This window comes from Leguminivora glycinivorella, chromosome 25 (genome assembly GCF_023078275.1).
Source record: "Leguminivora glycinivorella isolate SPB_JAAS2020 chromosome 25, LegGlyc_1.1, whole genome shotgun sequence".
Classification (NCBI taxonomy): domain Eukaryota; kingdom Metazoa; phylum Arthropoda; class Insecta; order Lepidoptera; family Tortricidae; genus Leguminivora; species Leguminivora glycinivorella.
In genome coordinates this window covers 11,149,285-11,165,309 of record NC_062995.1, presented here as the reverse complement: position 1 = coordinate 11,165,309, position 16,025 = coordinate 11,149,285, and the positions used below count along the sequence as shown (strand labels likewise).

Here is a 16,025-nt window from a genome sequence, read left to right as displayed (position 1 = left end):
TAATTATAATTTATAATACAAACGGCCATCGGTTCTTCAATATTTTATTCGTAAGATTCATATTGGATTCGTAAGATTCTATGTGTGTCACTATTTACAATAAGCTACCACAGGATATAACAGACCTACCATACATTACATTTAAAACAGTATTATTCAAATGGCTGATGGCAAATGTACTACTCGGTAAAGGAATTTGTTGACAGTAATATAGAGAACCTTACGTGTAAATATTATACATATGTATTATAACAGAATAGTTTAATATGTAAGTAAAAGGGAATTGAATGTAATCTTAGTTAGTAGGTAGGTAGTATATTTTGCATGCTGTCAAAGCCACAAAAATTATGTAACACCTATTATGTTAACCCTTTTTAAAAGCAAATAAAGATTATGATATGATTATGATTTTTTGAAAAATAAAACTATTTTTTATAATGGTCTAAAAAACTTTATTCGAAATTTGAGTTTAGTGAAGGGTTTTACATTACATACAGTCACAGTGGCTACACTCAAACGGTTTTTCGTCAGAGTGAGTAATCAGTCAGATGAGACTGTAATTCTGCTTTTCGCCTACACTTGTAGCACAGAGAACCTCTTATAGAGTAGAAATCTTGTATATTTTGTTCGCGATACGAGTCACCAGTGTTTGGGGTGCGAGGAGCGGGCGGGGAATGTGTTAAGCGCGCTGTGATTGGCCGTTTCAAGGACGGCGGGCAGTCGCGCCAGATGAAAAGGGACAGAAGTATGACTGTCCCTCTACTGACGCGTAAGTTGCCAATGTAAGTTGACCTATGCCGGCTCTGAATAAATTATAAATATGACTTATTTGTGGAATGTAATGCCGTCTGTTTTTAAATTTGAGCTTCTCGTTACCTTTCCACACCATTTCACACTACAGGTGGACATCTTTAAGGCATCAAAATACCCTTTTCCAATTTTTTAGTGCGAAAAACACGCGCTGCTTTCGGGTCTGTTACTTGGTCGATACTGATCGGGCACGGCGAGCGCCCGCGCTTATATCAGTGCAAATACTAGGAAGGCTGGCGACCGCGAGTCGTCTTGTAATAGATGTCTATAGGGGTTGGTCTGTGACTTGTAGTCACAGTGGCAACAGCTGAAAGGCTTCTCGTCTGTGTGTTTCAAGGTTTCAACACGTGCTTCCGTAAATCTGCTTTCCTTCTACACTGATAGTGACTGTGACAGTGATTACACTCAAAACTCTCAAAAGGTTTTTCGTCAGAGTAATCTACGTAAGGTGAGACTGCAATTCTGATTTTCGTCTACACTTTTAGTCACAATGGCTACAACTAAATAGCTTATCGTCTCTGTGGACTGCGTGAGTCAATAGGTGCCTCCGTAATTCTGATTTTATTTTACCCTTGTAGTCACATTGACTACACTCGAAAGGTTTCGCGTCAGAGTGAGTAATCAGGTGAGACTTTAAATGGGCTTTACGTCTAAACTTGTAGTCACATTGACTGCAGCCGAAAGGTTTTGCGTCAGAGTGAGTAATCAGGTGAGACTTTAAATGGGCTTTTTGTCTACACTTGTAGTCACAGTGGCTACATCTAAAAGGCTTTTCGTCTGTGTGTGTCAACAGGTGATTCTGTAAATTTACTTTTTTCTACACTTGTAGTCACAGTGGCTACAACTAAATGGCTTCTCCTCTGTGTGTGTCAACAGGTGCTTCCTTAAATACGCTTTGCTTCGAAACTTGTAGTCACATTGACTACACTCGAAAGGTTTTTCGTCAGAGTGAGTATACAGGTGAGACTGTATTTGTGATTTTCGTATACACTTGTAGTCACAGTGGCTACAACTAAATAGCTTCTCGTCTGTGTGGACTACGTGAGTCACCAGGTGCCTCCGTAAATATGATTCTTTCTTACCCTTGTAGTCACATTGACTACACTCGAAAGGTTTTTCGTCAGAGTGAGTAATCAGGTGAGAATTTAATTTTGCTTTTTGTCTAAACTTGTAGTCACAGTGGCTACATCTGAAAGGCTTCTCATCAGTGTGATTCATCAGGTGAGACTTTAAATTAGCTTTTCTTCTGCACTTATAGTCACAGTGGCTACAACTAAATGGCTTTACGTCTGTGTGTGTCAACAGGTGCTTCCGTAAATACGCTTTGCTTTTACACTTGTAGTCACATTGACAACACCAGAAAGGTTTATGTTCAGCGGACGCTGCGACACGGTAAGATAGGGCGGCCGGGGCGACTACGGGGCGGTGCGGGCGCTCCGGCCCCAGCACGAGCTCGTCCTTCACCTCGTGCTCGATGTACAAGTCGGCCAGCATGGCTGCCTCGCTCACGCCGCGCCCGGCCGTGCTATCCGACCACTCCTCCTTCACGCGCTCCTCTTCATCCAGGAATACAGCTTCTTCTTTAACAATGACTGAAACAATAAATGGGTGTAATCGCAATAGGATCAAGTCGTAGTCAAATACATATATTGCAGTATCAAAGGTGGTAAACAAGTTCATTTATGAATGTGCTAAGAACTTGTTTATACCACTGCGACTGCGCTTACATTTGTTCTGAAATATTTCCCTAAGAATGAAAGTTTACTAAAGTAGGAAGTGGCAACATTGTTGACCGAATATGACATATGATACTGAAGTGAATGTTTTTTAGCTTTGGTGTCATGTCATTCTACCTAAATTGCTTGATGCCTAATTCTCTAATTAGCCAAAATTTTAAATAGCCATGGTCTTATAAATCCTTAATAACAAAATGTCTTGCTGTTAAAATGACAAAAACTCATAATGACTTTCATAAAACCACCATTTCCCGAAATGCCTAAAAATTCAAATACTGAATGAGACTTAATTGGCAATACACCTAAATGGGCATCCCGACGCTGACAACAGAGAAAAAATTTAGCTTTTAGTAAGTCAATATTTCGCGCTCACTACTCTCAAAATCTCGTTTTCATTTCAAGCCAATTTCAAGCCTGCTTTCTTGACCCTGCCCTGATAATACCTAGTACCTACTCCATTTTTTTTGCTATATTATGTACATAATAACCACTATCCATCCCGGGACGTAAATAAGGGAAAACATTTTCGCGCTTGCTACGCTCGCGATAATTTTTGCTACAAGGGCGCCGAAACTCAAACTCGCTCTACCCTAATACGAGTGCACGGGCCGGCAAGCGGTGATGTAGCCAAAACTAAATGGCGATAACTACCAACTACAGATTTCGTTAATGTTAGTTTTATAAAACCAGAAATGGTGCGGTGCGGTGTGCTGATGACGGGAGGACTTACGGCTTACAGTTCTATTTAGTTTTGTTCTCTGCTTAATGTAATGTGTACCTATTAATATACATATACCTATTTGAATGTCTGAATAAATGAAATGTGCAATATCAAAGTATGTAGATGTTGTATGAACGTACTGATTTCCGACTGGTCCGCCTCGGGCTCCAGCTTCACGCGCGCCGGCGACATGCTGCCAGACTCGGCACTCGTCTCCATCTCTCACGGTCCCGCGTCACAACTTCTACATCTACTTTCAATATGCAAGATATTCCTGTTATTATTCACACAATAATAAATAAAAATAAAGATAAGTGTGTAACAATCAATAAATAAAATAATAAATTAATAAAAGAAAAAATAAAATAAATCCGATGCATAGGCTGCCACTGTCCTGTCAAGCTTAGTGCGTTCTGAAACTTTTTTTGTTATCGGTTATGTTTTTCCTGTTTTTCAAGAACGAATAGCAAAACAATCGACCGCTCCGGACCGCGACATTGTTGTTATCAAAATTGTTTTTTTCGCTCTCATTTACAGCGTAATATGTTGGTAAACCAAGTTCTGTTTTGCGAGTCATTTAAGAGCCCACCAAAATAGGCTTGTGTCGTTCACGAACTATGAACTGTTAGGAATAAAATCCCATCAATGACCGAAATGAACTGAATCTTTCCGTGGTCTGTGAATCGGTCTTTGCTCATTTAGTTAAGAGGGCTTTCGTGTTAAAAATAGTGAAATCGCAACCGAGCGCTCGATCATACCGTGTGTGGTATCAAATTAAAGGGCTTTGCGAGTAGTTTATAAATATATATCACATTATAGGACTTTTTCTACTTGGTCTAACAAAATATGAGAAAATGTCCAAAAGTGGTAATAATTGTACCGGTGAAGGCTCGTTTTCAAAAAATTGGCAAAAATCAATAATAGCAATGTATAATCACTAAGGCATAACAGCAATTTAAGTAAACGTTGCAGATTAATTTAGTACAAAACTTGCTTCGATGTGATGTAGATTTTCAAAGAAATTGTCACTTAATTTTAGGTAATTTCTGAAAAAAATTGAATTCGCCTTAGGCTAGTTTACTCTTTTTCAAAAACTTAAAATAAAAATCTAGTCTGAAATGATTGTGGTACAGGATATACGAATTATAAATTTACCCGTTTTAATATTCAAAATTGTCCAAATTTTACAAATAAGATCGACTGATTCAGCTCTATACGTGCGTTTTTCTAAACGTGCATTAGAGAAAAATTCATAATTAATTTAGTGAGTTAGTTTTCAAAAATCCAGTCTTATAAAAATCAAGATAATAAGATGCTCTAACTGGAACTTGAATTAACTAAATCTATTGGATAACGGAAAGTGTAGTATTTCACCGACTAAAACTATCAATTTTACATTATTTTGACGTTTTTTTTGAAAGCAGCCTTCAGTATAGGATCGGCGAGCGCGAGCGATTTGGATCGAGAACGAATGTGTGACTGCGCCGACCGAGAGCGAGAGCTACTTAGCAGAGCAACAAAAAAAATCAAGTTTTCATATTAAACTTCGGTTACTTACAACCTTTCGGCCCGGAATGTTACTATCTGTGGACTATTCGTATCATTTTGACCCTATTCGGTCCCATTCGTTCTGATCTTTCCGACCGCAGTGGTCGCTGGTCTGGCTGAACTAAATGAGCAAAAGACCTAAAAGAGCGAACTAGTTCATGGGAGCGATTAAACGAGATCGGAGCGCTCCGATCAACGAACGAAACGGCACAAGCCTACACCAAAACCAAAACTCAGACCACACTAACAAGGAGTCGCCATAGGTATTACCGTGAAAGCTGAGCCCATAGATTTAGAATTATTAAACTAGATTGTGTAGTTAGGTCAAAAAGTGTGTCCACATGAGAGGTCATTGTTTGGGCTGGTGTCCCTCTCGCACTTACTGACAATGTCAACATTATTCAGTGACGTCATCACTGTCATACATTGGGGATACCAGTTAATTTTCAAAGTCACTACTAAATCTACTAATACCCAATTAAAGGTATTTTTTAATTATACAAATCTTTGATTTATGGGCATTAAAATAATTACATTATAATTATTTTCTAATTCTTTAAAATATATCGAAACCCTACTTTGAATATAACACTAAAATAAAATAAGAAGTTTTAAAGTCAGGTAATATACAGATAAAAATACTACTACAATGGTAACCTCATTAACACTGGTCACACGTGCGAGAGGGACACCAGCCCAAACAATGCCCTCTCATGTGGACCGTTTTCGCTAGTCTGATACGATCAACTTTCTCTCTCGGTGATAAGGTTCAATTTAGTATGGCAAAAAATGTGATTGAGTTGTCCCCTAGATTGTTTAGTTAGGTCAAAAAGTGTGTCCACATGAGAGGTAATTGTTTGGGCTGGTGTCCCTCTCGCACTTGCTGACAATGTCAACATTATTCAGTGACGTCATACTGTCATAAATTGGGGATACCAGTCAATTTTCAAAGTTATTACCAAATCTACTAACACCCAATTGAAAGTATTTTTTAATTATACAAATCTTTCATTTACTGGCATCAAAATAATTACATTTGTAGCGAGACAAAATAACATCACGCGCGAGCGCGCGGATCCGAATACTTTCTCGCTCGCACATCACTACCTGTCACGATCAGCGGACCGATCGACCCGAGCGCGCGTGAAGAACTCCGAGCGGCGCGGAGAGCGCGGGCGGCACGGAAACCGAAATAAAAGGCGCCGCGCGGCCGCCGATCAGTCATTCACTCGTTAGCGGTGAAGCTTGAGAGACGGCCTATGCTATGCCTCAAGCCTAACCAACAAATGAGCACGGGTCGAGACCGTCTACACGGACCGCCCATAAGTTCATATTCGGTTAGCCGTGAGTGGACAGAGCAAGGGGATGAGAATGCCGATGCGTACCGCCCCCGATCTTAAGTTGCGCCCAAGTGGGGCCCATGAATGACAACTACCCTCAATGTCAAAGAAGAAGTTGCACCTACCCTACAATATTTTCTGGAATAGAAATAAGGATGCAAGCAACGTATCACGTGCAAAGGAAGTTGTTTAGTTATCAATGCTGTTGAACACTACTGGACCAGCTTCACTCCAGGGGGAGGGTTCTCACAAGCAGAGCAGTACAGTGTTTCGTCAACTCCATGAAACTGGAATATAAACCGATCTACACACGTTTTGATACTCTCTCGTCTGCATACGTACCAGAGGGAGAGACAACACAGATCCTGTTATTCCTGGTACTCTCACGGGACGTCAAAGAGTACCAGAGGGGGAGAATGTAGCGAGACAAAATAACATCACGCGCGAGCGCGCGGATCCGAATACTTTCTCGCTCGCACATCACTACCTGTCACGATCAGCGGACCGATCGACCCGAGCGCGCGTGAAGAACTCCGAGCGGCGCGGAGAGCGCGGGCGGCACGGAAACCGAAATAAAAGGCGCCGCGCGGCCGCCGATCAGTCATTCAGTTGTTAGCTAGTGGTCTAGCTTGGGAGACGGCCTCTGCTATGCCCCAAGTCCAACCAACAAATGAAGCACGGGTCGAGACCGTCTACACGGACCGCCCATAAGCTTCATAATCGGTTGGCCTTTGGTCTTGCAGTGGTCGTCCCTGAGGACCTTCAACTCATGTTTAGCTAGGTACTCCACTTGTATGATGATTATTTGTAATATTGGAAGTTAAACCAATAAACAACTGGTTCCTACTTGGCGTCTTATTCCAACCACCCTACACATTATAATTATTTTCAAATTTATTGAAATATATCGAAACCCTAGTTTGAATATAACATTAAAATAAAATAAGAAGTTATAAAGTCGGGTAATATACAGATAAAAATACTACTAATATGGGAACCTCATTAACACTGGCAACACGTGCGAGAGGGACACCAGCCCAAACAATGCCCTCTCATGTGGACCGTTTTCGCTAGTCTGATACGATCGACTTTCTGTTTCAGTAATAAGGTTTAATTTCGTATGGCAAAAAATGTGATTGAGCTGTCCCCTGTAAAGGTCTTTGCTACAGATTTACAGAATTATAATCTGGCAACACTGCTTGTGAGGATGCGTGTATAATCATCGATCGCAGTGTCTATGAAAGTGGAGCATTTGCTGGACGATGTATGCGTCAAGGACGAACCTAGACCCGATGGTGTGTGTATAAACAGAGAGCCATCAAGCTCAGAAGTGAGTGTAAAAGAGGAGTCAGCCAGCGCGCGCGCGGCGGCGGAGCTGTACGCCGGCCACGCGGTGAAGGACGAGCTCGTGCTCGGCACCGAGCTAGTGGAGCGCCGCGGCACGCGACACGCATCAGCGGGTTAGTTGTAGGCTCTTTTAGACAAAGACATATTCAATTTTACGTATATAACTTTACTTAACCTATTTGTGTTTGGAAATATTCAGTTTTAAACCGAATAACAACCTTAGACCACCAAAAATATACCTAAATGCTACGTAAATGTTCATATCATAGTATAATTTAAGTAATCATACTTTAAGTGATCATAAATATGGGGACATGGTTTTTGTTCAAGTCTGTAATTTTTTCAGCATCAAATGGGGCGATCAAAGAGCAGCAGTTGAGTGAGATTGTCCCCAGGGGACCCTTCCTAAGGGACTGCAGTGTGCGGTTGAATCGTCTTGACATGGACAAGCTTCTCACCCACATTCGGAGTACAGACCGGGACAACGAGTCAGGTATATGATTATTACATGTGACAAGATCTATCTGGCAATTTTTTTATCTTGGATCATAGATTCAAGTTTACTATGTAGGTTGTCAAGACTCTTGTGTAATAGTTTGGCTATCGGGGGTTTTGTTTTACTGGTAATGTATCTGGGACAACAGTTCCCACGGGTATAACTAGTAAATCTATTAGGAAGAAAATGTCCAGTGGTTCAACTGGTAAGATGGGGAATAGGCCGGATTGGTGATGGGCAGCGTCTGAATTTAAATTAGATATATCTGCAATCAGCCGCAAGATTATAATCAGATTTGTTGAGTGATAATTTCTGAATTAAATGGAATTATAAGCTCCGAAAAGTCATAGTAAAATACACCCATGTTAAAAAAAAATTATAATAATACAAAAACTAAATTTTGGCTCTATCGAGGAGAGCTAGAGGAGAAACAAATTAAACAATATAACATCTGTTTGTTTGTCCGTCTTTCACGGCAAAACGGAGCGACGAATTGATGTGGTTTTTTAAGTAGTGAGTGACATAGGCTACTTTTTGTCTCTTTCTAAACCCCCACTCCCCTAAAGTAGGAGGTGGACGTTTGGATGGACCATTCCGCAATTTTCGAATTCGACGCGAGCGAAGCTATGGGCAAAAGCTAGTTAAATATAAATAAAATCTTGCTTACAGAAAGGTTTCAGTTAATGTTTCCAAAATACTAAATTCGACTCCATATGAAATATGAACTACGCTCAGTGGTAAAGCAGGAGACACACGTCAGGGATGAACTCCGGAGCTGACGCCCCCTCGCCACGTGGACAGGGCTGACCCTTCCACACAAAAAAACAAAGTCCAAAGGCACCTTGCACCAGTAGCACCAAAGAAGTTTCCTTGCACATCACAATTGTACTTAAGTTAAAAACGTTAAGTTAAACATTTAAGGTTTGTTCCCCACTCCTGTGAAACAAATAAATTGGCCACATTAGTCGAGTGCCCTCACACACAGTGATTAACTAAAACAAAAATGTAAGCGAGCTCACCGGAGACCTGCAGACTGCAGACCGAGGATCTCCACGGAGACTCCCACCCTTAGCATGTTTCTGCCAGACGGAAATAAACCAATTTATGGTTGAGAACATCTCCACGTTTCACGCCATGGAAATATCAAAAGCTCACAATTAAATCTACTTACCCAGCCTGACTAAACAGCACCACACAAACTATGGAACGCCACGGCAGCACGTGGCATGCCGGGCTCCAGGCCCTCGCGGCCGTCCGGTTACAATACAAGAGAGGTGTGGGGCGGGAAGTACGACGACAATTAAACACCTTGAGTATTGCGTAAAGACTGACTTTATTTCACAGTTCATACCTATTTAAGTACATATACTTAATACACTATTCAGCACTAATATAACTCCTCACACCTCCCCTTTTACAGGAAAAAAAAAATAATTATACATTTTTTTTTTTTTACATAGCGTCTATCCTCCTCAGTCCTCTTGTACAATTTGTTTGTACATATTTCAAAATATATTTAAAACGTTTTTTTTTTTTTTTTTTTTTTTTTTTTTTTTTTTTTTTTTTCAAAGGGTATTTGATAAAAAAAACAAAACAATTGCTTATGGGACTCAGGAGGTTATACTGGCTATACATGTTTTTACATTTTTATCTTTTTTTTTATATTTATTCATAGAAGGGCTTAGTTCTATTCTTATGTACTAACATTGATTTCCCGTCAATTTCAACCTCCACATTAGGAGACAAATCATGTAGAACACGGTATGGGCCCAAGTAAACATTAGCTAATTTATTTCCAACTTCATTTTTAATTAAAACCTTGTCGTTAGGCTTGTAAACAATACTGTTTGTTTTGAAATCATATCGAAGTTTTCTACATTCTTTTGATTTTATTAAATTTTCCCGTGCTTCTTTTTGACTTAGCTGAAGTCGGTATTGCAATTCTTTTGGGTAGCTTTCGTGATTATATAAGGGTTGCACGGTATCTCCGAACAAATTACTAGGTAAGTTACACTTCCTGCCATACACAAGTTCGAATGGGGTGTACTTGGTTTCAGTATGCACCGACGTGTTAAATGAAAAACTCCAAAATGGGAGCCAAGTGCTCCAAGTTTCTGGATGTCTATCTGTTTGAATACGTAAGAATGCAGCTAAATGTTTATGTGTGTTCTCAAGAGCTCCAATACTTTGATGGTGATAAGCTGTGGAGTTTAATTGTTTTATATTAAGTATTGCACTTACCTCTTTAAAAACGGTTGAAACAAACTCTGTACCCCGATCGGAAGCTATCTGCCTGGGAACGCCGTATCTAAGTATAAAATTGTTTACCAAAGACATAGCTACGTCTTGACTTCTTTTAGAAAGTAATGGATAGGCTTCTACAAATTTTGTTAGTTCGCACTGTAATGTGAGTATGTATGAATAACCATTGTCATCGGTCTGTAAGGGTCCAACTAAATCTAAATAAATTTTCTCAAAAGCATATGTTGCAGTCGTCGTGATTACCATTGGTTCTTTAATGGGGTAGCATATTTGTTTTTCTGGCACTTATCACAGCATTTAACAAAATTTCTAATGTCTTTTTCCATGCCCGGCCAGAAGTAATATTTTTTTAAATTATTGTACATTCGCCTCATACCTGCGTGACCACTAGTGGGCAAAATATGAAAGTCATTTAAAATTATTTTACGTTGTTCGCGATTAGATACTCTTATTAAATCTTTCAAAATACAAATATTCACTTTCATTATACATTCAGGCTTCTTTATTTCATTCATTAATTTTTGTATAAATATTTCCATCATTTTATTTTGCACGATGTATATCATATTAATATTCATTTTACAACAAAAGAGATCCAGCTCTTTCACAAACTCGCCTGGCGAAATTTGCGATGAAGAGTCCAGAAATTTAATATAAATAACGTTTTTATTGCAGTCGTATAAGAATATCTTATTCTCGTAGTCATTTATTAACACATCTTTCCTTAGCGTATTTAACTCCTTTCTACTAATAAATCGTAACTCTACTGAACCCGGTAACTTATTATGTGTTTCTATAATTTTTGGTGATTGTTGAAAATCATCCTTGCTAGTCATATTCCGTGTTATAAGTGTACGAGTATTACTTATTTTCTTTGATTGTGCTCTAGTCGTAACACATATCTGTTCATTTAAGGTTTTTAAGTCTTGACAAGTTATATAAGCACGCGACAACGCGTCAGCGGGCGCATTATCGGATCCTCTTACATATTCAATGACAAAGTCAAATTCCTCAAGCGCTAGCCTATATTTTAAAAGACGACTCGATGGATCCCTCATTCCAAATAAGTAGACAAGTGGCTTGTGGTCTGTTCGAATAATAAAATTAGTACCATACAGATAAGGTCGAAAATGACGGACGGCCCAATATATTCCTAAGAGTTCTTTGTCTATGGTTGGGTAATTTTTCTCTGATTTATTTAGTGTTCTGCTAGCATAAGCCACTGGTCTGTTGTCTCTGTTGCTTAAAACTGCTCCCAAAGCATAGCCAGATGCATCTGTCTGCAAAATAAACTTACTGTCCGGTGAAAAATCTGGGTATTGAAGAACTGGTGGAGATGCAATTTTTTGTTTTAAAGTATCGAATGACATTTGACATCTTTCGTCCCATACAAAGGGGACGTTTTTCTTTGATAAATGATTTAAAGGTATTGCGATTTCAGCAAATTGTTGAATGAATTTCCTATAATAGTTTGCAAATGCCACAAATCTTTTAACTTCGTCGCTATTTGTTGGAACTGGAAAATTTTGTATTGCCGATATTTTATCCGGGTCAGGTAATACTCCGTCACTTGAAACTACGTGACCCAAATACAAAAGTTCTTTCTTTAAAAATTCACATTTGTTTGGATTTAGCCTTAAATTAACTTTACGCAACCTGCTAAATACATCTAATAGATTTTTGTTATGGTCATCTAGATTTTTACCAAAAACTATGAGGTCGTCTAAGTAAATTAAACATTTGTCGTATGTCAGACCAGACATGGCGATATTCATCATCCTGGAAAATGAATTCGGACTACTGCGAAGGCCCATTGGCATACGGGTCATCCTATACTGGCCGGAGTCAAAGGCCGTAAACTGTCTACTATTTTTGTCGAGCTCGCATTGATAATAACCATTTGCTAAATCTAAGTGACTAAAATATACACAACCCGAAAGAGAATCTAAAATTTCTGTTATGTTAGGGAGTGGAAATTTGTCATCCTGTATACAATTGTTTAATTTCCTATAGTCTATTACTATACGCCATTTCTTTTCTTTTGTTCCGTCATTTTTTTTTTGGGACTAACAAAAGGGGACTAGACCACTCGCTTGAACATTTTTCTATGATTCCTTGTTTTAACATGTTGTTTAATTCATCCTGTATGATAGTTTTCTGAGAATGTGGTAACCTATATGGCTTAGTGTATACCGGTACAGTATTGGGTTTCAATGGTATAGTATGACTATAAATATTTGTGGTACTTAACGTATCACCAGGTAAGAAAAATATGTCAGGAAATTTAGCACACAAGTTTTCGATTGATTTTTGTTCCTCAAGATTTAGTTTTTGTAAATTCAAGTGTTGAAATAACAATTTGAGACGGTCAACATTTACTTTGTCGCATTTGTCAAATGCGCAGATGGTATAATCACTAGCCCTTTGTATGCTTACACTAATATTGCATAATTGTATCTCATGTTCCGTTGTGTTCAATATTCTAAGTGGTATTTTACTAAAACTAGGCGAAACCAAGGACCCCGCTAAAAACACGCCATTTTGTATCTCATTGGAACATACGACACAGTCTTCAGTTATATCTGTACTAACATAATATACAGATTCTGACCTAGGTGGAAGCGAGAAATATTTTTGGTTATCGTTGAGAGGCATGGTAACTTTTGTTTTGATATCTGTAGTTAAGGTTAAAGTATCATATTCTAGATCAATTTTACTCTTATATTTTTTGAGAAAATCGCGACCTATTATGCCGTCGTTACAACATGGCAAATTATCAAAAATGTAAAACTTATGTTCAAACATGTGCCCTTGATAATGTAGTTGTAAGTAAATATATCCAATTGCACATTGCGTTCCTCCAATTCCATTAATAATTAATTCTTTTTTACATATAGGCATATTTAATTTCAAAGCGCTGCGCAATTTTAATGCGCATATCGTAGCTCCCGTGTCAGCTAAAAATGAATATGCAAAATCTGTATCATTGTTAATATTGTTATGTACTCTAAAAGTTACGTAACTTGAATTCCCACTTAAAAATATGTACTCTTTAGTCTCGAAAAAACTGAGCAGGATTTACTTTATTTTCGCCCGACTGATTTATAATATTCACCTCATCATTACAGTGCTCAGTAGTTTGGTCCGTTTCATGTAAAAAATGCATTCTTTCACCACCGTATCCATTATTTCTAGAAGAAAAGTACCTACCTTGATTTCCCCGGTAACTCGGCGAGTAGGCACCTCTGCTCGGACCGGCAGCGCCGGCTCCTGGGTAGGACCGCGCCATGCGTCCTGGCCCCGGAGCTTGGCCTTGCGTCGGGGGTGGCCGCGAGCCACGGTATTGGTTGGGTGATCCTCTGTAGCCTTAGCGACCGCGACCACGTACATATCCTCTGCTGAAATTATTATTATATTGATTGAATGCCAGCATTTCACCATTAGAGGTTGTTATAGCCGCCGCCGTCTCTTCATCTTTCGCTCCTTGTACCGCGTCTTTAAGATATTCATAATCGCGTGCTGCAATAATGGTACTAATTCGCCGATTGCGCAGACCATCCGCAAACCTTTTTACGACTTGTTTTTCATTGACTTTCTTTAATACATTAAATGTAGTGGAGTTGCCTTCTGACTGCGCTATCGTCAAATTAACAAACAGCTCGGACAACTGCTTACCATAATCGTCGATTGAGTTCTCTCCTTGTCTTAACAACTGTATTTGATTTTGGATAGCGAAAGCGGATTTTTTTGTCAATAAGTGAGTCTTCATATCTGTAATCATACTTTGGACTGAGCTATATGTTTCGCTTAATTTAAGTTTGGCTAATTTAGTAATGCGGTTTTTAAGAACGAAATTAATCAATTGCTGCTTAGAATCGGACTTAAGCACCGAGTCGTAATATTCGATAGAATTAATAAGCTGCTCTATCACAGCCTCATCCTCCGTCATAATTGGTATCAAAGACAAAGCAATTTTCAAGTTAAAGTCTTCCATTGTGGAGTTTTTATCTGAACTTGTGTATGTTTTGTTACAAAAATCCTCAATCCACTTATATAATGCTTTTATTTTATCACACTCTCCTTGAATATCGACTAAACGTTGACTTTCTAAAAGACTATTTTCAATTTGGTCATGTATCTCCTTAATGACCGTAAAATATTGCTTATAAATTACAGTTGCTTCATCTAGCTTTACTTTCAATAGTTCTGATTTCCTTCTATCATAACTAAGTTTTGACAATTTTTCTTTTATATTCGATAATTCTGAGCTGATTTGAATTAATTTACTTGTCATGACAAACTAAATTATGTTATTTCTATGGTAGTTTTATTTACCTACTTAATACAAAAACAAACAAAAAAAAAACGTACTCACAACTCCTTATTGTACCTGGTCATAATGTTATTTAATTATGTTAGGACGACGTACGTAAGTCTTTCTATCCACTTCGAGCTCAGCGGTGGCGGGGAACAAGGTATGAACCGATAAATCAACACTAAATGCATTTATATCACATCACTTCACGAGTAGCTGGAGATTAGTCCTTGCTAGTACCGGCGCGAGCAGCAGAGCATCCGCGGCAGTGGTTATCCTCTAGTTCTCGTCGTTCGTTGCGAAAAGATCTACGCAGGTTGTATTGCACGATCCAGTTAGCAGCCCATGATTCGTGGCAACGTTTATACAGCTTGTAGATGATATATAAACCTCCAATGAACATCAAAGTACACATCACAATCATCAAAATGCTAATGATCGACAGGTGATTCTTCATTTCAGTCGCAGTAGCGTCATTATTTCCTCTTCCGGCTGAATTTTGAGTGATAAAAACAGCATCTTTTTCCACTCTTGAGTTGCACATATTACTTAGTTTTTATTTGCACGTTTATTCCAGTACGCGTCAAACAGGTAATAAAAGGTAGTTTATTCATTCACATAAAGTGCGCGATTGCACTTCCGACTTCCGAACCCGACACCGCACGTGGCAGGGTCGCCATGTGGGGCGGGAAGTACGACGACAATTAAACACCTTGAGTATTGCGTAAAGACTGACTTTATTTCACAGTTCATACCTATTTAAGTACATATACTTAATACACTATTCAGCACTAATATAACTCCTCACAGAGGATCTCGTCACAAAAAGACGCCGCACTGAATGGATTTCGAATTTAAAGGACCCAAAACAAAAGCCGGGTGGCACACGAATAAACAATAATTATTCTAATTAATTAAACGATAATTACTCCAGTTTCTGTATCAGCATTTGAAGTAACAGAAACGCAAACAAATGTCATTCCAGAACAGCCTTTAGAAACATGTGATCACATCTATGTCCCATAGTGGATAACCCCCTCCCAACTGAGGGGGGACTGAAATCTTCTCGAGGCTGAGGCGTAGGGTTAGAGATGGCGTAGCTTTATTAGACGTTCATATGCGCATTGTAAGCCAGCGTTCCCACTTAAGCGTCGCGTGTCTCGGGGCGCGCAACGGACGTCTCCGCCACGCCACCTGGGGCGCGTCTTACGTCCTTCCTATACTAAAATGTACTGAGGAGACGTTTTTAGGGTTCCGTACCAAAAAGGTACAACAGGAACCCTTATGGTGCGACTCTGTCCGTCTGTCTGTCTGTCTGTCACATTCCTAAATATCTCGAGAACTACTAATGCTATCAACTTGAAATTTGGAATAGTTATGAACATTGTAAACCTCTACAAATAGAAAGTGTAATTTTTTTAAATATATTAATTTGAATTGTAGAAAATGG

At 39.0% G+C, this 16,025-nt stretch overlaps 2 protein-coding genes across 3 annotated transcripts in view; one reads left to right on the top strand and one right to left on the bottom strand.

The window, feature by feature from the left end:
• Nucleotides 1–1,458: 1,458 nt before the first annotated feature.
• On the bottom strand, nt 1,459–3,850 carry LOC125239171 (gastrula zinc finger protein XlCGF8.2DB-like). Its single transcript, XM_048146684.1, has 2 exons — nt 3,408–3,850; nt 1,459–2,402 (listed from the first exon to the last, which is right to left on the bottom strand). The coding sequence occupies exons 1-2, from the start codon at nt 3,484–3,486 to the stop codon at nt 1,618–1,620; spliced, it is 864 nt and encodes a 287-aa protein (XP_048002641.1). The 5' UTR covers nt 3,487–3,850; the 3' UTR covers nt 1,459–1,617.
• A 3,536-nt stretch (nt 3,851–7,386) lies between these two features.
• Nucleotides 7,387–16,025, top strand: part of LOC125239162 (zinc finger protein OZF-like) — a 35,950-nt gene continuing 27,311 nt past the window's right edge. Inside the window, exons 1-2 of one of the 2 annotated variants that reach the window (XM_048146673.1) lie at nt 7,387–7,615; nt 7,849–7,912. In XM_048146673.1, coding sequence (XP_048002630.1) covers nt 7,393–7,615; nt 7,849–7,912 — 287 coding nt within the window. In that variant the 5' untranslated portion in view covers nt 7,387–7,392. Of the gene's footprint in view, nt 7,616–7,848; nt 7,996–16,025 lie in introns of both variants that reach the window. The other variant, XM_048146674.1, reaches the window with a different exon arrangement.